Source organism: Oryza sativa, chromosome 8, assembly GCF_034140825.1.
Source record: "Oryza sativa Japonica Group chromosome 8, ASM3414082v1".
NCBI lineage: Eukaryota > Viridiplantae > Streptophyta > Magnoliopsida > Poales > Poaceae > Oryza > Oryza sativa.
In genome coordinates, this window is record NC_089042.1 from 15,072,846 (window position 1) to 15,099,602 (window position 26,757).

The 26,757-nt window shown below is 44.8% G+C and overlaps 3 protein-coding genes and 1 long non-coding RNA gene across 9 annotated transcripts; 2 read left to right on the plus strand and 2 right to left on the minus strand.

Annotated features, from left to right (window-relative positions):
• Nucleotides 1–880: 880 nt before the first annotated feature.
• LOC9272132 (LEAF RUST 10 DISEASE-RESISTANCE LOCUS RECEPTOR-LIKE PROTEIN KINASE-like 2.1) lies at nucleotides 881–10,376 on the plus strand. Of its 6 annotated transcripts, none has more exons than XM_015795625.2 (4): nucleotides 881–1,701; nucleotides 1,840–2,030; nucleotides 8,212–8,280; nucleotides 8,919–10,376. In XM_015795625.2, exons 1-4 carry the CDS (start codon nucleotides 896–898, stop codon nucleotides 10,004–10,006), a joined length of 2,154 nt encoding a protein of 717 aa, XP_015651111.1. In that variant the 5' UTR covers nucleotides 881–895; the 3' UTR covers nucleotides 10,007–10,376. The 6 variants fall into 6 exon arrangements, with proteins under 6 accessions (XP_015651111.1, XP_015651112.1, XP_066159542.1 ...); XM_015795626.2 differs by having other exon boundaries at nucleotides 8,215–8,280; XM_066303445.1 differs by lacking the exon at nucleotides 8,919–10,376 and adding an exon at nucleotides 5,543–5,591.
• On the minus strand, nucleotides 3,528–6,360 carry LOC136351385 (uncharacterized). Its single transcript, XR_010734454.1, has 3 exons — nucleotides 6,210–6,360; nucleotides 5,135–5,191; nucleotides 3,528–3,816 (listed from the first exon to the last, which is right to left on the minus strand). It is a non-coding gene; the product is annotated as an uncharacterized lncRNA (long non-coding RNA).
• Nucleotides 10,377–12,306: 1,930 nt separating the features above from the next.
• Nucleotides 12,307–13,265, plus strand: LOC4345306 (cytochrome b561 and DOMON domain-containing protein At5g47530). Its single transcript, XM_015793529.3, has one exon. It carries the CDS (start codon nucleotides 12,388–12,390, stop codon nucleotides 13,000–13,002), a length of 615 nt encoding a protein of 204 aa, XP_015649015.1. The 5' UTR covers nucleotides 12,307–12,387; the 3' UTR covers nucleotides 13,003–13,265.
• A 10,031-nt stretch (nucleotides 13,266–23,296) lies between these two features.
• Nucleotides 23,297–24,703, minus strand: LOC136351635 (uncharacterized). Its single transcript, XM_066303857.1, has one exon. It carries the CDS (start codon nucleotides 24,701–24,703, stop codon nucleotides 23,447–23,449), a length of 1,257 nt encoding a protein of 418 aa, XP_066159954.1. The 3' UTR covers nucleotides 23,297–23,446.
• Nucleotides 24,704–26,757: the final 2,054 nt, after the last annotated feature.

Here is a 26,757-nt window from a genome sequence, read left to right on the forward strand (position 1 = left end):
GCCCTGCCATGTTCACCTAACCCATACATGTGACGCAAAAACCCACAAGGGGTCGAGGCGCCTCGGCCCTCGGGGCCGGGACAGGAGTCACCCGACCCCCCTCGGGGGAATCAGGAGGAGGGCGGACACCTCACCCTCGGGCCCGACGTCCCCGAGGGTGCCAGGCCACGTGGGCGATTGTGTCTGCCTCAAGCCTCTGGTCACGATACTCCCGGTCCCATATCACCGACAGACCCAAAGTTTATAAGTCAAAAGTTTACATACCCGATTCAAATTTGAATTTAAATTCAAATATTAGTTTATAGGTCAAAAGTTTACATACCCGTTTCAAATTTGAATTTGAATTTAAATTTAAATTCAAATATTAGTTTATAGACCCAAAGTTTATAAGTAAAAAGTTTACATACCCATTTTAAATTTGAATTTTAATTCAAATTTGTATGGTGTAGTAGTAAGAGAAGAAGGGGAGGTAAAGTAGTAAAGGGGAGGCGGGTGATCGCTTGGGAGGGGGAGGGAGCGATCACCCGCCCATTAGGAGTGCCCGGGAGGGATGGCGGATGCTAGTGGAAGGGGCAAAATGATTTTTTTTCCTCCACTTTTGCTACTTCTAATTTATTTTTCTTTCAAATTTTGTACTCATATAGAAAACAAATTAGTAAAAGCAGATTTTTACGTGGAAAGTGGGACTGCCTACTTACGTCTCTACTTGCCGGTCATGCTGCTGAGTGCCAACCACCGATTTTTCTTGGCAGATAAATTAACACGTAAAATCGACAATTATAGTTAACAAATATCTGACTATGAGTCTACTCTGACGACCCGTGATAAAACGAGTGTAGTTATAATAACGAACAAAAATGACAACACGTCATTGTACCAATATGTAACAATATATATGCGTGACCGTGACCAGGACGGCACAACGAAATTCTATTTGTCAATCGTCCCATTAGTCAATCGCTATACGACACGTACAGGCTGGTGTAATTCCATTTGCCACAAATTCTTTTTCCCCCAAGACGCGGGAAATTCTTCCCATGATAATAACAGCAGCAAAGCCGCAAAGCAAGCCAACGCCACGGCAGCTCGGCTCCGATCGGCTATGGCCATGGCCGGCAATCACCGAAGCTCACAGCTACACCTCCTTCTCCTCTTCTGCTGCACCACCACCCTACGCGCCGCGGCGCTCTCCTTTGACTACGATTTCTCCGCGGACGCCGCGAAGAACTTGGTGTTCATGGGAGACGCGGCCCACGCCGGCGACCGGATCAACCTCACGAACCTGGGCGTCTGGAGAGCCGGGCGCGTGGCGCACCGGCAGCTCGTGCGGCTCTGGGACGACGACGTCGGCGGCGGGAGGACGACCACCACCAGCTTCACCACCGCCTTCTCCTTCGCCATCGGCCGCAACTCCACGAACCAGCCGGCGGACGGCATGGCCTTCTTCGTCGGGCTTCCCCGCGACAACCTGCCGCCGCACTCGGACGGCGCGTTCTTCGGGCTTCTGTCCAACAACTACTTCGGCCCCTACGGCTCGCCGCGGACCGTCGGCGTCGAGTTCGACACCTTCAGCAACCCGATGTGGGACCCCGAGGGCACCGTCGATCACGTCGGCATCGACGTCAACACCGTCACGTCCAAGAACACCACCGCGATGCCGACGTTGAGCCTCCTCGCCGGCGTCATGCGGGCCGAGGTCAGGTACTGTTAGGAAACGACCCAATCCACTTCAGCCTACGCTTCGCTCCGGCCCAAGCCTCCGGCGACGGGTCTCCGCTTCGCTTCGTCCGAAGTTAATCTTTACACGTGTGCAAATAAATTTGGATCACAACTCAACAGTTACGACGCCGCCGCAGCGAGGATGGCGGTCACCCTCCGCACGCTCGACGGGATGAGCTACAGCGTCGAGGCGGCGGTGGACCTGAGAGCCGCCGGCTTGCCGCAGGACGCGGCCGTGGGGTTCTCGGCGGCCACCGGAGACCTTGTCGAGTCGCACCAGCTCCTCTCTTGGTCGTTCAACTCAAGCACAGGTATATACTGCCGCAAGTACTTTTCTATCAAATCTAGCAAATTACGAGGCTTTAATTAATATCATTGAAAATAAGAGTAAAAGTGTGACTTTTCAGCAGTTAAGGAATAAGAATAGTAATGTTGCTGAAAAGTCACATGCCAAAACATGTCTTTCATTTAAGCAACTACTTTTACATGTGTGAGCTTAAAATTTTGTTCTATCGAACTAGCACTACCAGAAACAGCCCCGACAGTCCAAAACCGTCAGGAAAAAACAAATCCATATGCCAAGAATTTTTTCTGTAGCCTTGACGGCTGAATACAAACATATTATAAATGTTAGCCGTCAGGTATAGCTGAGTTTCTGGTAAGGTAGGATATATATTACTAGGTACGATCTTTCCTTCCAACTAGGGAAGGACCTTCGGTGGCACTACTATAGAAAATTGTCATCTGTAATGGATCAATACGGTCCGTCGGTGATAACTAATTTTAATAGGTCATAATGGGATAACAAAATTTATGTATATAACCTGTCTACCTAGATTTAAATCATGTTGTGAACAATAATTAAGCAATTATGTGCATTTATAGTTAAAAACTTATCATCTGCATCTGAGTTTTGGCTTGCATACCCTTGAGTTTTGCTTCATCTCTTATATGCCTTTCAGAGGTCTTTTTTTTTTACAAGACCTTTCAGTTTTTTTTAATGTCTCACATGCCCATTATGTTAGCTCTTCCAGGAATGGGTCTTAATTTTTATTGAAATAACTATATTACCCTTTACTTATTACACTAACTAATAGATCCTCCTCCTTTTATAAATCAAAAGTGTAATAGATCCTCCTCCTTTTATAAATCAAAACCACAAAAAGGGAAACTGTTTCAGCTATATGGATTTTTTTATTTGTGAGGCAAAATTATCCAAATTGACAAACTGAAAATCGCAAAATATAAACATTCATATTATTTCAGCCGATGTTGTTGAAAAGCAATTATTTTTTAAAAGTTTCAATACCAAATCTTTTGGTTTGCATAATCTGTTGTTTGTACTCACTTTGGATTAATTCAAATTTGATTTATCCAAATTGACAAACTGAAAATCGCAAAATATAAACATTCATATTATTTCAGCCGATGTTGTTGAAAAGCAATTATTTTTTAAAAGTTTCAATACCAAATCTTTTGGTTTGCATAATCTGTTGTTTGTACTCAATTTGGATTAATTCAAATTTGATTTAAATTTTCTCAATAGTACAAATTTATTTTCTATTTTCATTGTTAAAATATTTTAGTTTTTCATAATTTCAATTTTTTTCAAACATACATTTTGGTTTGGAGTAGGTAGTTTTGCACTCAGTGTTATGAACCAGCGGCAATATGGTCTTTAGAGAACATATCATGGTGGGACATTGGACAACTATGGAATGGGCATATAGGGCCGAAAAAGGAAGAAGTGAAACTGTAGACCCCCGTTTTTATAATAGGAATCACTCGTGTTAATAGTACCATTTCCCTGGATCAAGTAGTCTAGTACTCACGATTACATTGCTGAAATATCAAGTGTGCATACAAAGATTGTCTAGCGCGAATTATTACATCATAGGCCCGTAGGCAGTCTTAGAACATAGGACCAAACGGTCCGGAATACATCCCAAAAGCAGAGATAGATAAGCAACGGAATCAAGGCAGCGGCGACACCATTGCCACCGGCAACGACCGTAACTAAGACCTACGGAGCGCCGTCGTCCTCCGCATCCTCCTGAAGTTAAGCATAGGGATCCTCCTCGACTTCATTGCCATCCACTGATTAAATTTTGTAATAGCAAGAGTGAGTACCAACCGTACTCAGCAAGCCACCACAACAACGATGCATATGATAGAGGATATACAATGAACGGTTAATGGTTTATTTGCATAAAGCCAATTTTGCAATTCTTTTCACAAGTCTAAGACCTAGCCTAAACTGATCAAATTTTATCTCCATAGTTCATTAAACAGCGACGGTTCTGTCCACCATCCATTGTGATCCCAAGGATAGCTTCCCGCCACTGGTCATCATGGTTTTCTGGGGTCTACCCCTTCTCGCTTCTCGAGAAGTTGATCCACCAGTCGAAAAATCATCATGCATATCCCACCCATCATTTTAAGAGTTTAGAGTCTAGCCAAGTGTAATACATGTCCCGGTGCTCAATATCCGCGAGCACGGCTATTCGAATAGATTTGGTTTACTCACACTGCAGTGGATGTACACTTTACCCATACTCTGCGACTTGCCCAACACATGAGCTTACGTCCCAACGAATGAGACTTGCCACGGCAAAGCCTTTCAATAACCTCACTTTGGCAGTACCCGCTCCATGAACTTGAGACCTCATGCACTCTAGGCGTACACGGTTTCTAGCAGTGAGAGGAGTTTTGGCGCTCCTGGGAAGGGAAGACTCACACATGCATTAAGTTATAGTTAAGTTTAGGTTTACACATGGCAGTCCTACCGATGGCGACACCACTGTAGGCACCCGCCCCTCGCGGTCCTACCAATGGCTGCCCCACCGTAGGCCCTGCCTCACACCCATCAAGAAAACCACTATGTAGGGATACTGCCTCCGCTCGGCTATTTACTCCGCTAGGTCTATACCCATACGAGAAGTACGGTTGTACGGGGGTCGTTTCATGCTTAGCTTCATGGCTCGGTCCTTAACTGACCAGGGACAGCACTAGCCTTTTCCAGACACCACCCAAGTACCCCAGCCGTCCCAGTCGAAAACAGTGTTTAATTTTATTTCTCCTTTCACAATTCATGTCATCCTTGTCATGGCAATGTGGCGCTCATGTCTCCACATGCCGCATCTCAACTACCTTCCCTAAGGTAGTTGCCCAAGCATTTAGCACTTGATAAATATGAGAATGCATGATTCTAATTAGCATGACTAAGCATTTGTTCAATATTGACTAAGTACACACGATAGCAGGGTTTACAATGGTCATACAGATAATCAATATCAAGGCATGGCATATATAACAAGTAGTACATTCATATTCATATATATAGCATGCAATTTTATTTAAATCAACATAATTTTCGTAATAGGTTCAACATGCTCAAAGATTAGTGATGACTTGCCTTGATCGCAGTCTTGCTGTCCCTGCTCCTCAATCGACTCAACAATTCCCTCGGAATCTAATTTACGTGCGAAAGATCGGATTTGAATTTAATTAGCATTCAAATAAATTCACCAAAATTCAAACAGTGCAAATAAATTTGAGAAAATGATACTATCAGATAGATCTTGATTTTAGATGAATTTAGGTTTAAGTTTCATTCAATTCCGAGTTAAAATGAGTGAGTTATGCTAGTTTAAAGATTCAAATTTGAGTTAATTCGAGAAATTGTGAAAAGTTACTGTTCCTAATTCATTTGTTTTTATTCCGATCTGCAATCCATAAACCACAGAGGCTGGCACGTGGGCCATCTTCCTATTTCTTTTCTCGGTTTTATTTTCTAATGGAATTCACGCTGTGTCATTGACAGGTGGGGCCGGCACTTTTAATTAAGGGTAATCCGCTCCTTTTAATCACCGGTGGGTCCCGCTTGTCGTTGACAGCAAACATAATATTGACTTTAATTAGATTTTCTAATCAACCGGACCCACGCGTCATAGACTCGGCTAAACATCATTAGGGAGAGGATTAACGTGCGCTAACTACTATGTGGGTCCCACATGGTTTCTCTTTCGCTCGTTCTTTTTCTTTTCCTGTCGTCTTCTTCCTTCCGCTCGCGGCTGAGCCGAGAAGCGGCGCGCGACGGTGCAACGGCCCGAGCCGGAACGGCTCGGCGCACGGTGGGGCAAGTGGCTGCACACCACCGGAGACCCTCCGGCGGCGGCGGCGAGGCGCGGCGACCCCCCCGACGCGCGGCGCGACTGCGCGTGGTGGTGCCGAGATCACGGGAACGCCGGCGGCGCAATGGAGATCGATTCGAGTGCAACCGGCTACGATTTAACCATCAAGGGTTCATAGGGAGTGCAGAAAAGCAAAAACCTAGCCTATGCTGCATTGGAACGAGGTCTCTCCACGGCGAGCTCAACCATGGCGCGGTGGCGGCCGGAGTCGGCATGGCTACGGCGGCGCGCACCCCAAATCGAGGGGGCCGCTGGCTTCTAAGGTGTCCAGGAGCTACTACAGGCGTGAGGGCTTACCACGGAGTGACGGAACGGCGAAGTTCGACGGCGCGTGGCACGGTGCGGTCGAAACAGGGGCAGACGGCGGTCGGTGACGGTCGCAGGTGTTCGACGCTTGTCGTCCCTCGCGTAGCGGCTCCCGGCTCCCTCCAACAGCAGCAACAGCAACGCGGACACCTCCTCAACACACCCCGCCACCCATACCGGCCGAGAGGCCCTGCGGCGGCGGCGCAACCCCCGCCCACCAGGTGTTCGACACCCGGCGGCGGCGCGATTTTGTTTCTCTGAGATGGAGCAAGAACTCTGGGAAAAGGGGAAGCGAATGAGGGGTTGATTTTGGATGAGGACGGGGTAGGAGTGAGCTTATAACAGCGAGAGGAAGGGCGATTTCTTAATGGATAAGGATAATCGATGACTCGGCTTTGGTTCGATCTCACCCAGGTTCTGGTTCAATGTACAGGCGCGGCATGATTGCCTACGCGTAGTATACAGGAGAGGTCTCGCTAGCTGGGAAAAAGGGCACCGCATTACCCATTGGTCTCAACCGGGGGCGACAAGATGGAGACGCGACGGGGATGCGATGGCGACAAGAGCGACGGCGATGGGCAGTGGTAACGGCCGCGATAGGGGGCGTAGGGCTATGCCCTAGGGTGACGCGGGGTCGTCGTGGCCGCCGTTATCACTCCATCCCGAGGGCGACGCTCGAGGGGACGGGATGACGCGGGCACCCGTGGCGGCGCAGCTTTGGCGCGGGCTTTTGGCGGCTCGGTCGGCCGCGGGCCCACGCGGCGTGGCGCGACGCGGTGCGGCGCACGGGCACGCCTAATGCGGCGCACGGGTCTGGAAGGCAGGCGCGCGGCAAGGCACCGGTTGGAGAGGGCGGCGTCGGGCGTTCGGTCGGTTAGGCACAGATCGAACACCTGGCGCGCAATGAACAGTAGCAACCCGAGAAAAATCATAATTAGGGCCTTCCTTTGGCTATTTGCGTGGGTTGTTTTCAGATGATTCAATCCCCACATTTCTCTAGGGAATTTACCTATATTTCAACACTTCTAATCCTGTGATTTACTGCACCCCATATTAATAATTAATTATATATTTCCAACATATGTTTCTTATTTTCCCTATATTCTAGGTTTTAGTATTTGTCCTTCCATATCAACATAGTTTGTTTTCTCATCTTATTTAATTTAAACAATATATTTTGCAACAAAGAGACGAATAACACCAGCATGATGCAAAAGTTTTAAAAAGTTCGAAATTTTAGTGATTTTTATTAGTAGGGATTTTTAGGATGTTAAACTTAGGGGTATGAAGCAGATGTAGGGAAAAAATTCAAGGGCATGCATGCACAAAGTTTTCTCTCCGTGAAAATTCGTTTTTTGAATATAAAATCTTAATATTTATGCGTTCATTATTGACTTAAGACCATGTTGTTTAACTCCACATATTCTAATTGTCATTTGTTTGAGTTGAGGGAATAACTTCGATCCCAATAAAGTTAGGCAGTTTTGTCTTGATACATCAATATGATACTGTTATGGAATTTTTGCTTTTTAAATTAGTTATACTAATTAAAAGTTGAACACAATAAAATAAGAAATTGAAAGTTTCGTTGAAATTGTTCATTTGGAAATTTGAAATAATCAATACTAACCAAAATACTGACCTAATGTACTTGTGTCACTTTGTAGTACATGCAGATCAATATTTTGTATGTAGTATCACTAACCCTGTTATATAAGGTAAATTAAAATATATGTCACGTAAATCCTGTATCACGGGAACAACCCATATGCAAGCATATATATGGATGCCAACAAACAGAACGTATGAATGTCATTAATTAAGGGTGTGTGGTGAAATTAACTAACATATGTTATGTGTTTGTAGCAAGTCATACAACAGGATTAGTGAACGGGAAGGACGGGTATCATTTATACAATAGATATTAGATTAGTAAATAGTCAATACTAAACCAGAATGAAAGAAACATTACAAATTGCTTGTAATTTTTCAGCAGATGGATCAGTCTCTTCAACAGGTTCTCCACTTGTTTCAGAATCAAAAAAGAAGAGGATAAAAACATGTAAGGATCATTCATCCCAACCCTTTAATTTGTTCTTTGCTTCTTTAATCGTTGTTGATGTTAAATTCTAATTTACCACGGTTTGTAGTTAAGAACAATTTTGAACTGTAGAGCAAGAAACTTCTTTACATATGAATAATTATTAACCCAGTTATATATAAGGTAAATTCAAAATCTCACCTAAATTCTGAATCATGGGAAAAACAAATCATATGCAAGCATACGCAGATGCCAACAAAGCAACATGCATGAATGTCAATAAATTAAGTACCAGCCTAGCCATTTGTTTTGGTTGTTTTAACATTTGAACTGGTTATCATGTAGTGAGGTCTTGTTTAGATTGGACTTTATTTTATCAACCTAAACTTTGATCATGTAGGTCTTGTGGTAACCTACAATTCAATCTACAATATAAAAATATGATCTTTCTATGCTTAAGGTTCCTCATGACATAACTGTGGAGATATTTATACCTCTTTGAAAAAAATATTTTTTGTGTTTTGTTATGGACCTTATTTACAATATGTTTTTAGCTTGTGTTCATTAATTACAAGGTACTAATACCTATTAATATCTCCCAAGATTTTATGAAAATATGTGTAGTTTTTTCATGCCTTGTGGCTCTAATTCCTTTTCAGACATAATAGCTTCTACATCAAGTTTATTGGGGATAAGCGTATTAGTCCTTGCAGTCTTCCTAGTTTACAAGAAACATAAGTGCTTGCTCCCCTGGCAAAGATCAACAACCGCACCAAGACTTCATTCACTCCTACGATCACAACTTAAAAGTTACACTTATTCTGAAGTTCGAAAGATGACTAAATCTTTTACTCACACCCTTGGTAAGGGTGGATATGGCACTGTTTACAAAGGCAGTCTATCTGATGGTAGCACAATAGCAGTTAAGATACTGGAAGACTCCAACAATGATGGGGAAGATTTCATTAATGAGGTGTCCAGCATTGGCAGAATATCACATATCAATGTTGTTACTCTATTAGGACTTTGCCAGCATGGATCAAAAAGAGCTCTCATCTATGAGTATATGCCCAATGGTTCTCTTGATAAATTCGCAGTTGGTGGAAATGACACCATGCAACAAGAGAAGTTCCTTATAAGCTGGGAGAAGCTATATGATATTTTGGTTGGAGTTGCACAAGGCCTTGATTACCTCCACCATTGGTGTAATCATCGTGTTGTACATCTTGACATAAAACCCCAAAACATCTTACTGGACCAAGACTTCTGCCCAAAAATATCGGATTTCGGATTAGCGAAACTATGTAAGCCAAAAGAGAGCAAAATCTCTATTGGTTGTGCAAGGGGAACAATTGGCTACATGGCACCTGAGGTGTTTTGGGGGCACCGTGGAGCAGTGACCACCAAGTCTGATGTATATAGCTATGGGATGCTGATTCTTCATATGGTTGGAGAAAGGGAAAACATCAATGCGAGCACAGAGAGTGGAAGCAAGTATTTCCCTGAATGGTTGTATGACAACCTGAATCAGTTTTGTGGTGTTCCTAGTGGAGGCATCGACGGTAGCAATTCCACATCAGAGGTTGCACACAAGTTAGTGATAATAGGGTTTTGGTGCATACAATCTGCACCTACGGACAGACCTTCGATGAGTGAGGTCATTGACATGTTTGATAGAAGCTTGACTGAACTGCAACTACCACCAAGAATCTCTTGTTGCGGAAATTATAATGAGAGTTTTGGATAATCGCTCCAATTGTAACATGTTCATCTTTATCTATTTGTCTTTAGACCACTTGATAAGATGAGGCTTCAACTTGACCAACCACATGAAAATTCAGACCTCCAACATGTATAGTCACAATAGCCTCATCATGATATTTATTTACTCCTATATGAATTATATATGTACCAATAATTTATTTTCCTACGATAAGCATCAACACTTGAGTACTTTGACAGCCAGGGAATTTTTTAAGTAAGTGTGTGTTTGAATCACTAGAGAAAACTCCTGTATCAGCTTGAAGGTAGATCATTATTTTAAGGAGATGGTCTCCTTTTATGTAACTGTGGATGAGTTGTTAACGACTACTCTTAATATAATTTCCTTTCTTTAATTGGAGGCAATACTGTTTGGTGGCATTTGGTATGTCTATGACAATGATGTGATGATCTTGTTCCGGTGTGAATATTATCTAAGTGAAAGTGAAACCTATTACTATATTAGTATAATTAATAAAAAGAAATATAAAAGTGTCTCAGTTATTGTAAAGACAAACAAAGAGACGCATAGAGCTAGCGTTGTAAATATATACATGCTCAGAGCTCCTCTGTAAAAACGTCTCTATGGATGTTGAGACGACGTTTCAGCGTCTTATTTTCTGTAGAGATGCTTTAGTAAAGCGTCTCAATAAAATGAAAATGACTCTACGCCTCATTAGAGACGTTCTAAGATGTCTCTAACAAGAAAATGAAGCGTCTCCACATGGTTATTCTGTTGTAGTATGTGTTCCCTTAGTTCTATTTCTGTTGGTTGAATACATGTGTTTAGAGACATCCAAGTAGCAAATGTGCTACTTTGGCAGTTTTTCTTAGAACTGGCGATTGATATGCTGATTGTTCATTAATGGCAAATATTACTCCCTCCGTTTCACAATGTAATTCATTCTAGCATTTCCCATATTCATATTGATGTTAATGAATCTACATAGATATATATGTCTAGATTCATTAACATCAATATGAATGTGGGAAATGCTAGAATAATAAGCAATATTCCTGTTGTCCTTTCCTCGTCGAGTTTGCTATTCAGTTTCTATGTAAAGTCACTTAAGAGCACATTTGAAAATACTCTCTCCATTTCATATTATAAGTTGTTTTCATTTTTTTTCAAACTTAGGTTTGATAAAGTTTATTGAAAAATATAACAACATTTGTAACACTAAATTAGTTTTATTACGTCTAACATAGAACATATTTAAATAGTTTATTTGTTTTGTATTAAAAATATTGCTATATTTTTTTTGTAAATTTAGTCAAACCTAAGTAAGTTTAACTTAGAAAATATTGAAACTACTTAGATAGTATATTTTATTTTGTCGTACAATATATAAATTGGTATATGTAAATGGGATCCCAATAAAACACACATATGAAAGTTTTTTTTACATGGGAAAAAGAAGGAAAATAATCCAAAATAAAAAATCGTGTTAATTAGTTAACACTTCAGAAGTACATGCAGATAGATATATTAAGCTTACTGGCTTGTTTACGACGTTCGAATTTTAGATGATCGACCGATTGGTAAGAAAGTTTCAGGAAGTCTGATAATTAGCGCAGTGCCACCAATATAAGTCGTGGTACACACCTACCACACCAGCTAAATGGGATTTGCACGAGTAGATATCATCAAGGTTTTTTTTAGTAGTGTTATATATCCATGTTACTTAATTAGGTGATCTACCATATAGATCATCAAGGTTTGCATTGCATGCAGCACATCTTGCATGATATCATTATAGCACGTAGCATCAGGATATAAACTGATCTGCAGAAAAAGCCACCGAACTTCGTCTGTCCCAACTAATTTTCTGGAGGCTTATATTGTCGATCACCAACGTAACCCCTTAAACTGGCCACAGGCTAGAACATACTCCCTCCGTTTCATAATATAAGGAATTTTGAGTTTTTGATTGTACTGTTTGACTATTTGTCTTATTAAAAAAAATTAGAATTATTATTTATTTTCTTTGTGACTTGCTTTATTATCTAAAGTATTTTAAGCACAACTTTTATTTTTTATATTTGCAAAAAAAATTTGAATAAGATGAGTGGTCAAACATTACAAGCAAAAACTCAAAATCTCTTATATTATGGGACGGTAGGAGTATATCAAACCTGCCAACTCTACTTGTACGGATGGTGTTGCCTAGCTAGTAATTAATTAATCCATAATTATTGGGCATTTCCAAGCAACTCTCCTCTTCCTCACCAAACCCTGATCCCTTTTAGAACCCTACTTAAAGCAGCTCACACCTTCAGTATCAGTACACACCAAGGCAACACACACTAATACACAATCAAATTAATTCCGAGTTCTAATTAACGTACGTAAAAGAAGGAGAAGAGATGGCTGCTTCTCGCCGCGTCGCGATCTCCCTCCTCCTCCTGGTCGCGGCCATGGCGAGCTCCTTCTCCTTCTCCCCGTGCACCGCGCAGTCGTCGTCGTCGTGCGCGAGCTACACCTTCTCCAGCAACCAGCAGTACGGCTCGTGCGCCACCCTGCCGCGCCTGGGCGCCACGCTGCACTACAACTACACGGCGGCGGCCAGCACCGTCGCCGTCGCGTTCCGCGCGCCGCAGCCGGCGGGCGGCAAGGGGTGGGTGGCGTGGGGGATCAACCCGAGCGGCAGCGGGATGGTGGGCACCCAGGCCGTGGTGGCGTTCCGCCACTCCAACGGCAGCCTCGTCGCGTACCCGACGGTGCTCGGCAGCTACGCGCCGTCCATGGCGCCCGCGGCGGCCAAGGACCTGGCCCTCCCCGTCTCCGGCGTGTCGGCGGAGGAGAACGGCAAGGCGAAGGAGGTGGTGGTGTACGCGACGGTGGCGCTGCCGGCCGGGAAGGGGACCAAGTTCAACCACGTGTGGCAGCAGGGCAGCTCGGTGGCCGGCGACGTGCCGGCGGCGCACCCCACCTCCGGGGACAACGTCCTCTCCGTCGGCAGCATCGACTTCAGCAAGTGATCGATCGTACATATATACTGGTATATACGTACACTTGTTCGATCGTATACGTACGTACGCCCGGCTGCTTGTAATGTTGGTATACAAGTATATTCATGTACACATGTGTTAATTATTTATGCTTCTGGTAGATCGGCTCCCATTAGATGTGTGGAGTATATGTATGATGATTATGTCAGTGAGACTCCATGTATGTATTGTCTATATATATGTACAGCCGGAAAGTTTGCAATGTACTATTTCTTCCCTTGTTTGTGTTTAAACCTACATGTATATATTTATATCTATCAAAAAACTATCTAAAACTATTCTGTAATAAATATGTGCCACTTATTCACTAGGAAAAAAACAGTGTTCACAATACGAAACAAAAGATTTCACTGTTTTGGATATTTATAATAAATATCAAAGAAGCAAACGAATTCAGTAAGGCAAGATGTGCCACAAAAGACCGAGCAGAGTAACAATCCAATCCCACAGTTCGATCGGCTCGATCGATCCAGTCCCAAATATTGTGCCACCGCAGCTACCTCCTCAGGAAATATTGCTGTAAAGCAAAGGCTAAACCAGTAGATTGTACAGAACGAAAAGAACGGGATAATCTTCACCTTTGCATTGCTGCTTTTTTTTCAGTCCGTTAAACTGAGATACCACTTCGTACGTACGAGACATACCACTTCGTACGTACGAGACACAATTGTTCATAAATGATGCCGCGTTTACCCTTGCAAATGGGTTAAAAGAGGCATCTTGAGAGCTCTCCTTGTATCAAAATAGAAATTAAATCAGAACAACTTAAATGATTAGCAAATCCCACTATATATATTTTTTTGAAATGCACGGCGGCCTGGAATTTATAGAAGGGAAGAAATAGCAGCACAATACATAAACGTTAACATACAAGCCCTGGCTAGTCTAGTTCACAAACCTTCGCGACGAGAAAATCTCGCGAACAGTTCCAATGCTCTCATTCTGTCTTAATCCCGGCGTCTAATGACGCTAGAAAAAAAATCACGCATTTAATTATTTTCACCTATTTTATTGTTTTGGTTATAACTTTTATCCTTTTTTCTGATTTCAGTTTGAATGGAATGAAAACTCTATTTTTTTAAAAAATATCCATTAAACTTTCTATTTACAAATATAATTTCTATATAAAGTTTACTATATAAAGTATCTATAGATAAAGTCTATCCATATATATAAACTTTAAATACATAAAATCTATATATATAAACTTTTTATATAAAAAGGTCTATAGGTGGAAAGTTTTTGCGGAAATAGTTCATATAGAAAATTTCCCGTTAGAAAAAAACTATAATGGAAAAAGAAACGTGAAAAAATCGGAATGGAAAAGAAAAACAGAAAAAAAAACCCTAATATCTTGGTTACGTGCAAGAGTTACAATGGAAAAAACGTAAAAGAGGAAACCGATAGGATAAGTACTTATCTATGCTAATATAAAAAGTATGAGTTCATCTCCAATCCTGAAATCTTTCAGATCCACTATCGTGTGGGACCCACCTGTCATCCCTAATAAAAAAACCGCACCGCGCGCACCAAAAAAAGAAAAAAAAAGAAACGCTGCGAAAGAAATTAACGCGCACTCCCGCCGGACCTAACCCACGCCGCGCCGCCCGCCGGACCGCCTCACCGCCGCCGCAATACATATTCAGAGACTACCTCGCCGCCGATTATTGCCCTAGCCGCGACCACACCAAAACAAACTGCCATCCACTCCGCCGTCGCCGTCGCCGACTCCGCCGCCGCCACCATCACCGCCTCTGCCGACTTCGCCACCGCCACCGCTACCGCCACTGCCGACTTCGCTGCCGCCAGTGCCGCCGTCGCCGACTCCGCTGACGCCGTCACTGCCGCGACCATCGCCACACGATATAAGCAATAATGTGGAGATCGATCCAACGGTGAGTTAAACATTCGTCACATCGATCCTTGACTAGCTAGCTATGATCTGTCGCTCTCTGCTTAATTAATTTGAATTGTACAGTCTTGGTCCAGAGTAAACTAACTTTTCAGTTAAATATATCAACTTGTTGATTTTCGTTTGATCAATAATTCATAAATTTAGGATGCAGTTGTTTGTTTAACATGATGGTCTGAATTTTGTAGGGTGAAGAGCACAAACTGTTCTGGCCATACCAGACTGGATTTGTGAGGATGGAAGGACAGTTCAACGCCACAATGGTACCTTTTGGAGTCGTCAGAGAGGACGATCTGATGGAAGTAGCCATACACTTCATTGCTCTGTAGCTAAACATTCAAACATGCATTGGCATGATCACGATGCACAATTTGTTTCTGCAGATGCTCTGCACTTAAGAGGACATCAGAAAACCACCCTTCGGCACGGAGCTGATTAAGTACAATGAGGCTAACAAGTTGACCTTTGCTTTGGTCCCTTTTCATGCCTTTCTATACCCACCATGGCTAGATTTGTTGGTTTTGGGTGCACCAGCTTGGGAAATCTGAAATTGTCCTCTCAGAATGCCACATTGTCTAACTACTTATTGAAAAGTGCGTTCATTTTATTAAATAACTTTCTTTGTGGTACCTTTTTTAACCTGTTACTTATGAAATTTATCGCTCGTGCCACCATTTGTTGCATAATTGGTTGGCTTCATCCTTGCAGTTTCTGTCACTCGGAACTCGGTCAGTTCTTGTTTCTGAGAACAACATAGATTGTTTGCATGATTTAATGTTCACCAGCTAAGCTCACCAGGAAAGTGACACGATACTGTTCTTTTCTCCAGGTAAGCTCACCAGCTAATGATATATGCAGTTATAATTTGATTTGAGTGTAATTATGTATTTCCAGTGGGATGTGGTATTGTGCGTGGACATATTATGATAAACTTGGACACGAGACTGGTAGTATCATAAAATTATCAGTCTAGATCATTATGTAAAAAAACAAGGGTACAAAGTGGAAGCTGTGTGCCTTTGCTGATATAGTCTAAGAAGACAGATTTTATGTCTTTTTCTAGAAGATGTTAATGCATGATGACCTGCCAAAAGATCATCTTACCTTCATATCTACTTCACTGACTGCCATGTTGTCTATGGAGCTATGAGCTCATACTTATAGGAGCAAGATTACTTATGCATTGTGGACAGAGATTTTATTTATTTTACCTGATGGGTTCAATAAGTTTATTTATTGTTCTATGAGCTATATTTACCCAATAAGATTCTTATTTGAAGAAAAAAGTGGATGTTAATTAGAACATAATGTTGTGTGCTTTTTGCAGGATGTTTGTGCTCAATATGACACGCCCAAAAAAACTCTTCTTTTGCACATAATTTGCATTTGATGCACTAATCGCATTGAGTTGTCCCTAGAAGTATGAACTGTAGGGTCAAAATTGATTTAAGCGATGGATGTATTTGTTTCGATTTATTCTATTCAATATATGTCGACGTGCCTTGCACGTGCACGCTAACTAGTGGAAATAACGTACGAGAAAAGAAAAGAAAAAAGCGCATACTGTCTCCGTCTTTAACTAATTCGCGAGATACGTTAGCGGCGAACGTTTGCTAACTAGACTTTCCTTACAAGCGCCCCCCCCCCTCCCCCCAAAACATTTTCGGACGGCAATCATTTTGCCAGTTAACTAAGGGGCTGTTTTGATGGGACTAAAAAGTTTTAGTCCCTATCACATTGGATGTTTGACACTAATTAAAAGTATTAAACGTAGACTATTGACAAAACTCATTCCATAACCCTGGACTAATTCGCGAAACGAATCTATTGAGCCTAATTAATCCATAATTAGCCTATGTGGTGCTACAGTAAACATGTGCTGATTATGGATTAATTAGGCTTAAAAAATTGTCTCGCGAATTAGCTCTCATTTATGTAATTAGTTTTGTAAGTAGCCTATGTTTAATACTCCAAATTAATATCCAAACATCCGGATCCAAACACCACCTAAGCTGGTCCTAGAGTGACATTTTCTAGCTCTTCTCCGGGTTCTCCCTTCCAACGGAAGGCTTTTCTAATTTTCTCTATTCTCTTGAGAACCCATATTTCGGAGTTTGGACTGCGGTTAGATGGAAAACCGGCATCGCCGATAGGACTGATTTGACAAGAGTATTTCTTCCAGCCAAAGTGAAGAAGCGCCCTTTCCATCCTAATATTTTTCCTCCAATTTTATCTAACAGAGGCACAAACTCAGTCTTTCGCAGCTTCATAACATCAAGTGGCCATGTAACTGCAGAGGAAGGAGCCTAATTTTGCTGGATAGGCTTGTATGAGACAATTAGGTAAATCTCAGTCTTGTGGATGTTTGTCTGCAGACCTAATACCCCTGTAAATACCTAGACAGGAACTTAGCCCTTAAATAACCCAATCTGAAATTCGCTCCTATGGATATTTGAACTCAGGAACTTGTGGTGCTACTCAGATCACTGCAAACACTAGGCTACATGCCCTTCACAGACCTGATAAAGATGGTCACATCATCCATATATATTGAGTATGTGAACCTTTGGAACCTTGCATTGAAGGGAGTGAGAGATGCTGTTGTTTCTGCTGCCTGGATCATTTAATTTCTGGAGAAGTTCCATGGGTAGGATGAAGACGAAAGGCGCTAGTGGATCCCCTTACCTAAGCCTCCTATCATGATGGATACTATCTCCTGGGGAGCCATTCAGAATAATCGAAGAGGAGGATGAGGCCAAGAGGTTTGCAATCTAGTTTCTCCATCTTGTTCCAAAACTAAATCTTTGTAAGACCTCGAGAAGGTAAGGCCAACTTATGGAATCAAAAGCACTTGAGATGTCTATCTTGATGAAGAGGGTAGTTTTTTTTTTTTTACCTATGAAGGGATTGAATAATACCCTCTACAAACAGGAAATATCATGAATTTCTCTTTTACAGATGATCTATAAAGAGGAAATTATCATGAACTTCTCTTTTACGGATGAAAGCACTTATGTTTCTAGACATCAGCTCATTGATTCAGGGGAAGGGCGATTTGCTAGCTGCTTTGTGATTATCTTCGTGAAACTATGAATGAAACTTATTGGCCGGTAATGTTCTGCAGATCCCATAGCTTCAAACCTTCTTTGCAATGAGGTAAATGTGAGCCGTATGTGTTGAGCTACATGCAAAAGTAAAAAAAAAAATCTCAAAAAAAATGGAAACCCTAGCTCCTGATGGAGGCGGCAGCGCGGATCCAACCGTCGCGGCACCGGCGGCGACAGATCCGGCCGTCGCAGGGCAGACAGAGGCAAATCCAATGGTCGCGGTGGACCGCCTCGTCGTCGTCTGTGGTTGCGCCCCTCCTAGCTGCCTCCTTGTCATCCTCGTTGGTGGCGACGCCGAGGATGGAGCCGCCTCCTCGTCGTTGTTGGCAGCGACGGCGTTGGGTGCGGACGGGGATGGCTCCGGTGGTGCCAGGGCAGCCCGAGGTCTGAGCTGCCAACCGCACGCTCCTGGCCACCTCCTCGTTGGCAGGGGCAGCGTTGCTCGAGGTCGCCAAGCCGTCTGCCGCTCGCCAGCAGCGGCTTCAGCTCGGAGGAGAGGAGAGGAAAATATTAGGAGAGGGAGGGGAGAGGAGATGAAAAAATTTGAAGTGGTGATCACCTGGGAAAGAGAGAGGAGGGGAAGAAAATGTGGAGAAAAGAGGATATTTTCGCATGTGGATCACTTAAGATGCCTATATTCTTGCATGCGGCCCATTAAGAGGCCCTCCTACGAAAATAGATTTTTGTATGTGTGTCTCTTAAGGAGACGTATGTAAAAGTAGAGGTTGATTTTTGTAGACGTGACCTATAATCCGTTTGTAAGCTATATGGGTCCTCATACAGAAGAATCGTTACTGAACAGAAAGGCCATGATGCAGAATTATGATGCGGTTACAGAAATTAAATTAAGGTTAAACTAAGCTACGTGTATGTACGCGTTCTTCCGGACTTTGGCTTGATTACGTGATTGATCTCGTTGTGGGCAACCATGAGTCCACGAGAGAATCAATAGCCACGTCCACTCTAATCTCTACCGGATTCCGTCTCCCACGTACCTGAATCAATAGCCACTTCGATCCTAATCTCCATCGAATTCCATCTCCTACCCCGTCCGCCCTCTCGTTCCCGACTCCATTGCGTTCACGATTAAAACTCTCGGTGTGCCCAAATAAAAAGAAAAAGGGGACTGAGATTTCAAAAATGTACCGAGAATTTAAAACGAAATTCGAGACGGATTTTGAAACTCGAACAGATTTTAGCTGAACGTACGGGACAACAATTCTCATCAAACCATAAGTATTCTCATCTCTCATCAACAATTTCAGCCCACGACATTAAACCAACAGTGTAACCTCACAAACAAATTGATGAAAAATTCATATTGCTAACAATTGGCTGTTTTCGTTCAGCCATATAACTAATATAGAACAGATCCACGAGCTAGTTCAACTTGGCAACATGCTGCAACAGGTATATTTAACTTCTTCCATGGATGACAAAATAGAGTGGACTCAAACTTCTTCAGGGACCTACACAACAAAGAGTGCCTATCTGGCACAGTTCCTTGGATCGGAATTCAATGATAACTTCAAGATGGTATGGTCAGTGGAAGCGCAATCGAAACAACGATTCTTGGGGTGGTTAGTTCTCCATCAGAGAACGCTGACAGCTGAGAACCTCCTCATTAGACATTGGCCTTGCCAATGGATTTGTCATCTTTGTTCATCGGCGGTTGAAGATGCAGATCATCTCTTCAGGGATTGTGCGATTACAAGGCGAATATGGCTGGAGGTGGCTAATGCGAGACACATCCCGGCAGTAACTATCCCTCAAAACATCGATGAATGGATGCTCTCTATAAAATCCTCCATGCCAAAGCCTCAGGCAAGGGTGGCTACAGGTGCCCTAATTACAACCTGGTGGCATATATGGTTAATGAGAAATGATAGAATTTTCAACCAGACCCCCCCCCTCCCCAAATACCAGCCGCGTGCAGTACATTCTAGAAGACATACGAGATAGAGAATTTGCTTTCAAACCGTCTTAAGCGTTACTGCTCTCTTTGTTTTCCTGTTAAAGTGTACTCGTAATGCATTGTCTCCTGTGTATCTGTAAAACACCTATTCTCCATCTAATATAACCGGCAACTCTCTTGCCGTCTTGTATTAAAAAAAATTCAGATTGCCCGTTGATGTTCCACAGCAATACCATACCAATCACCAAGCACAATGACTGTCTGATTATCACACACAAGTTGTAATCTATTTTTACCCAACAAATTCAGACAAAGAACAGAGCCAAGAAGAATTCAGATTCAATAATCATCTCATGGAGATGCACAAAGGGCTTGATGATACTCATATTACTTATGACAGATACGGTGCATTACATTATTATTACTACAGAAATAAAATAACACTAAACTAGTTAATTAAACTATGCTGTTCCATCGATCACCCCGCAACTGATGCACTGCTCAGAGACTTAACAGGCAGCTGCAAGATGGACTTGGGAAGAGGCAGCACCATGACCATGATGGATCATCGCCATGCCAGCCGCCTCGCAGCAGGCCGTCGATAGCGCAGCAGCAGCCTTGCACTTGGTCTCGTCGACTGCTGCTGCTGCTGCCGCCATGTCGTCGTCGTTGGCGTTGCTAGCCACGGCGTTCGCCGCTGCCGCTTCGCTGGCCATGGCCTCAAGGTCAAGGCAGAAGGCCGCCAAGCTCTCGTCAGCCTGCTCGATCTCGTCGTCTCCACTAGTACCAGCCATGGCCTGAAGATGAAGGCAAAAGGTTGCCAGCTTCTCGTCGGCCTGATCGATCTCGTCACCAGCTTCCGCCATCGCCTCAAGGTGAAGACAGAAGGACGCTAGCTTCTCGTCCGCCTGATCGAACTCTTCGGCGTAATCGCTCCCTGCCATGGCAATCTCGGCCTTAAACTCGATCTTCTCCTCTCTTCTCTTCCGTACTTGATTGCGTGATTGATCTCGTGGTGGGCAACCATGGATCCACGAGTGAATTATATAGCAGCATCCGTCCTAATCTCTACCGGATTCTGCCTCATAGCCACTCCGATCCTAATCTCCCCTGTCCTCTCGTTTCCGACCCCGTCCAGGATTCAAACTTTCGGTGCGCCCGACATGCAACAGACACGCCGGGACGGAACCGGATCCTCTGACGTTGGGAAAAGTACGTCAGAGGGCAGTAGCTCTTCGATCCACCGTTCCCCAAGCATCCAACGCTCCTGATCGAATAGCGCAATGTGATCCTCGCTTGCATCCGCTCTCGTTCGCTCACGAAGGGGAAAATGGGCGCCGCCGGGTGCCTCTACTGGCTCGCCACCGTCCACCGTGCCACCGGCTGCGTTCGATCGCGAAGGGAAAAATGGGCGTCGCTGGCCGCCTGGTGCGGCTAGTCACTCGCCACCATCCACCGCATCTCCGGCCGGCCTCTGCTCCTCTCTCATCGACATCTATCACGCTGTTGGCTGCAGCGCCTCTCTTGCCGCTGCCCGTCTGGGCGCCGCCGTCCGCCATCGCGAACTGGTTCTGGTGGTGGTGGGTCGACGCCACTGCCCACCGCAATCTCGGCCCATTTATAGCCACCACCGCCGTCGCTGAGGGCAGGGGCGACGCCTCCGTCTGCTTGGTCCCATCACCGAGGACGCCGGCTGCCTGCGAGGTCCAACAACCGCGCCACGCTAGTCACTCTTCACCATGATCGACTAGAAAATGAAGTTCCCACGATTGACGTTGACGAGCTACACGCCTACGCGGGGAATGAATTGACGGCAGCTACACCACCACCTCCTTGACACGCAACCCTTTTGCCTCGCCTCCGACTCCTACTTCATACCGAAGCTCACCGCCAAGCGTAGCATGCGCGATCCACGCAGCTTGTGGAAAAATCAAATCCAGTCATCCCTTGCCGGACGCACAAGAGAGCTTCATGCCTGGCGCAGAAGCTAGAAGCACTCACAAGAATCTTTATGAACCTGCTATGGCCATGGCCAGGCCCCTCAGTGGCATCGACACACCAGAACCAGTTCGCGATGGCGGTCACCACTAGAGAAATCATCTTTAGTCGGTTGCCCAAAATTCACAATAATTCCGGTTTGAATATGAACCGGGACTAAATCTTAAGTCCTGGTTAAAAGACCTAACGGGACTTTTTGACCAATCGAGACTAAAGATCATTTTTAGTCCTAGTTTAAAAGAAGGCAGGCCGTGTGATCTATTTTTACCCTCGGTTGTTAAACAACCGGGGAAAAAAAATCAGCCAAACTGCTGTGCGCGCACCCCTCACCTCGTCCTCCCCGTCACCAATTCTCAGCCAAACCTTATCTCTTCTCTCTTCTCCTCTTCTCACGGCGGCGAAGGCCAGCACAGAGGGCGGCGGCCGTCGTGCGCGGAGGGCCGCCCCCCTCCCCCCCCCCCCAGGCGGCGGGCGCGAAGGGCGGTGGCCTCCCCTCCGCCGGATCCAGGAAGGGAGGCGGCCAGGTGGCGGCGGCGAATGGCGACTGTGGATTTTTTTTTTTGTGAATTATTTGTAGGGAATAATTTTGTGTATTTTGTTTGAGATTTTTTTTTGTTGATTGGGGATGATTTTGTGATTGATTTGTGTATTGTGGATGTGTATGTATCGTGGATGATTTTGTTGTGTATGATTTGTGGATAATTTTATTGTGGATGATTTGTGTGGCTTTGGTTGGGGGAATATATACATGCAATAAAAAAACAATAAATAAAAGAAAAAAACAACTCGGATGAGGCCCTTATATCCATCTTTAGTCCCGGTTAGTACTGATGGATTTTCTTTAGAAGATGAAATTTTAGTCCTGGTTATTTCACTCGGGACTAAATGGTTTTAATATTTGCAACTAAATCGCAGAAATTTAATATTTGCGTAGTAAAATAAATGGTTTTTGACATATTGCTTTGCCAACCTTGCTCGATTTATTACTGAAGATTTTTTTTAAAACGATTTTGCACCTGTTGCCAGGCCTACTGTGTGCTAGACCATAAGCTCTCCCCTCATGTTCAGGCTTCTGCCTAGTAGAACTATAATCCAATTGTTTTATGATTAGTTGATTACCATGACTATTCAATTACATAAGACTGGGTAATTAATAAACGGCAACAACACTTTGCCTGTTCCCATCTGAAATCAACATTGTATGCAGAGAAGAGTACAAGACAATCCTCGCTGAAATCAACATTGCATTGCATGACTTGATGCCTGCTTATGCTATCCTACAATGATCTACATGTACTTACTTCTGTATAGGTATTATTACAGAAGTAACAGCGAAAACCAGATGTATATATACAGCTGAATCATAAGGTAAACAGCTACAACAAATTATCATCCGAAAATATCAACATCAAAAGCACAGAGGCAAAGAGCCAGACAGCCAGAGAGGATAGCACCAAATACTGTAACGATCTAGTAGGAATATTACTGGCGATGCGTGTATCCATCCTCCTGCAGTGACACGAAAGATTTCAACAAGACGATCAAATCTTGGAGCCCTCCAAATCCAAAGCACTGATTCCTTCTCCCTGCCATGCATGCCGCCGGCGGTGCAGGCCTGTCGGCGCCGCCACCGCCGCCGCCGCCACGCCGCCGGAAAGTGTCCAGCACGTTGGAAGCCGGCACGTCCATGCTTCTCCTGATCAGGGCGGATCTCTCCAGGGGTTTCCGGTCGTCGACGGTGACCACGGCCGTGATCTCCGCGCTGTCGTCGAGGAAGACGACGTTGCCGTCCTTCACCCTGTCGCGCCCGGTCACCGGGAGAGCCCTGCAGCAGCCGGCGCCGAGGAAGAGGACGTGGCCGTCGAGCCGCGTGACCGGCGACCAGCGCCAATCGCCGCAGGAGGCGTCGCGCTCCAGGGCGTACACCCTGTACTCGTGGTAGCCGGCGTCGCCGCCGTGGCGGTGCCTGTCCGCCATGAGCAGCCTCCCGTCGCACTCCAGCAGAACGCGGGCCACGAAGCGGCTGGTCCTCGTGAGATCCATCTCGAGCCTCACCGGGTGCAGCTCTTGGCCGCCGCCACCGTCGCTGGAGAAGACGTGGTTTGGGAAGACGTAGAGCTGGCTACACTTGTCGACCACGTAGAGATCGCCGCCGTGGAACACGGCGTCTGCAACGTTGGACGGAGCGGCGGCCGGAGCCGAGCAGGATTCTTGCCCCCGCCGCCAGATCACGATCTCTCTCGTGGAGCTGTACGAGCCCATCACGATCGCGGCGACGACGCAGCCGTCCGAGTCCGGCGCCGACGACATGACGATCTTCTCGACGTTGATATCGTCGCCTCCTCCACGGAAGGCGGCCGGCGTGAGGATCGGGAGCTGCACGCTGGCGCCGGAGAACGGGTTCAGCAGCAAGGGGCGGACCTGATGACGCGGCCGCCACCGCCGCCGCTTCGGCGTGAGCGCGATCCAGTTGCCGAGAGAGCCGCAGCAGACGATCCCGTCGACATCGACGCCGCTCGGGAGGGGGACGCGGTGGACGGACGCGTCGGAGAGGTCGACGCAGTGTCCCGGCGCGGCGAGCCACGGCATCGGCGGGGTGCGCGGCCATTGGTCGCGCCAGACGGCGGCCCACTGCCGGCACACGCCACGGAAGCTGGCGCGGTCGGCGAGGGACTGGAGGTGGCTGAGGACGATCTCCAGCGCCAGATCCGGGAGATGGTAGGCAAGGTGTTCGTCCATGGCGGCAGGAGGATCGATCGAGGAGATCATGAGAATCGGATAATATATTCATATATAGTGCTTCTTTGTCTCAGACACGGATACATTATATATCCAAAAACGTACGTAACTGAGATCTGAATCCTTAACATGGATTAATTCGAATTAACAGGTTTGCAACATTAATCGCGTAGATTTCTTATCTGACGATGACGAAAAGTGAATAAGAAGCGCGCGAGGTGGTGATGATTCTGAATAGAATTTTGACCGGTGATTTGTTTTGCCCACACTCCCAGCTCTCCCCAGAAGTTTGGCAAAACAGTTCTTCTAGCAATCCTATGGAACATCTGGAAGTGTAGGAATCGTATGTCGTTCGATGGAGAATTTAGAACACGTCCGTGTGACCATCCGCCGATGCGCTGATGACCTTATTTTGTGCTCACCGGTCCAAAAATAGTTCGATTAGGTTGCAGTTAGTCTCCTGGGGGCTGGGGCCAACCCTTTGCTCAAGGCATGTACCCCCTCCAGGGGAGAAGTCAAGACATTTTGCCATCGTCAAAAAGTAGGTTTTACCCAAAATGCCACTCCGCAAAATAGATTCGATAAAATGCCACGATGGAAAAGAGATTTCATCATTCGAGGAGATATCCCCTCATTTCGTGTATGCCACCTAAATACTTCATCATTTGAGGAGATATCCCCTCTTTTCGTGCATGCCACCTAAATGCTCAAAAAAATATAAAAAAAATTGGTAATATAGGTTAATATGAAACACTCCACAAACATACAAGTTTAAATTCAACTTCACAAGTTGTAACAAAAATAACAAATATAATTGTGAATGCGCGATAAGTATTTTTGTTTAATTTGTTATTTTTTGCAACTTGTAGAAGTTGAATCTGGTATTGCATATTTTTATGGAGAGATATATTTCGTATTAATCTATGTTGTCAATTTTTTTTTAAAAAAATTATAACTAGTAACATGCAAACAAAGTATGAAAATCCACATCCACATATGGTTACATGCTAGAATACTATTTATGATCAAATTAACCTTGACTTCTCCCATCCCCATCTCCTCTTCCAACTCCGGTTGCTCTTCACCGGCTCACCGCACCCCCACCCATATGAAGACGTTCCTTCCCCAAGCACAGCCATTGCCGTCGCAGCCTCCTAGAACGGTCGTCGCTGTCGCCGCTCGTGCAGTCCCCAAGCTCGGTCGCCAGTCGCCGCTCGCGTTGTCCTCGAGCTCAGCCGCCGCCATCGCAGCTTCGAGATGCAGCCACCACACTCGAGTTGCTGGTTCAACCTCCACCCGCCATCGTCGATTGGTGCAGCCTCCATGGGAAATTGGGAACACAAGCAGCAGCACAAGCACGGTCAATACTAGGCTACTAGCTAGCACAAGCATGACACACTCGATTCGTTCATATGCAGAACAGATGGAAGAGGGTTAAGTTATTGTTATTTGCATGTCACTTAAATGGTTATGAAAAAAATTTTAAAAAAAAATTGAGAAGATGTATTAACATGTGATATATATCACTCCACAAACATGCAAGTAAAAATTCAACTTTTACATCTTGCCATGAAAAAACAAATTTGACTCTGAATACACGATAACTAGCTGTGGTTTAATTTGTTTTTTTCGTTACGAGGTATAGAAGTTAAATTTGAACTTGCATGTTTGTGGAGTGTTATATCACATGTTAATATATCTTCTCAAAATTTTTTAATTTTTTTCATAATTATTTGAGTGACATACAAATAACGGGGCAATATTCTTGAGGGATTAAAATAGTTTCCCGTAAAAGATCGGTACTCGTGGGGGGCTCGCTGCACAGACGAACGCGTGGGGGGCAGCAGCCAACCGCTTGCCCTCCAGTCGCCGTCGTCGTCCACTCGGGCCTGAGCTCGTTGACAGCAGCGGCCGAGCTCGAGGATGGCGCGAGCTCGGGGACTATACGGCCTGGCGAGCGACAACGGCAACGGCCGCGGCCAACGGCCGACGGGAAGACACACCGCTGATAATGGACGAGCGTCGAACGGATGGCGCGGCCGGGAGCGCGGCCA

Bases quoted from the DNA above. Each gene is read 5' to 3' on its own strand.
- LOC9272132 (XM_015795625.2), top strand. From the start codon at position 896: ATGCGTGACCGTGACCAGGACGGCACAACGAAATTCTATTTGTCAATC. The intron at 1,702-1,839 runs GTACTGTTAGGA...ACAACTCAACAG, and splicing joins GTCATGCGGGCCGAGGTCAG to TTACGACGCCGCCGCAGCGA. The intron at 8,281-8,918 runs GTAAGGATCATT...ATTCCTTTTCAG, and splicing joins AAAGAAGAGGATAAAAACAT to ACATAATAGCTTCTACATCA.
- LOC4345306 (XM_015793529.3), top strand. From the start codon at position 12,388: ATGGCTGCTTCTCGCCGCGTCGCGATCTCCCTCCTCCTCCTGGTCGCG.
- LOC136351635 (XM_066303857.1), bottom strand. From the start codon at position 24,703: ATGGACGAACACCTTGCCTACCATCTCCCGGATCTGGCGCTGGAGATC.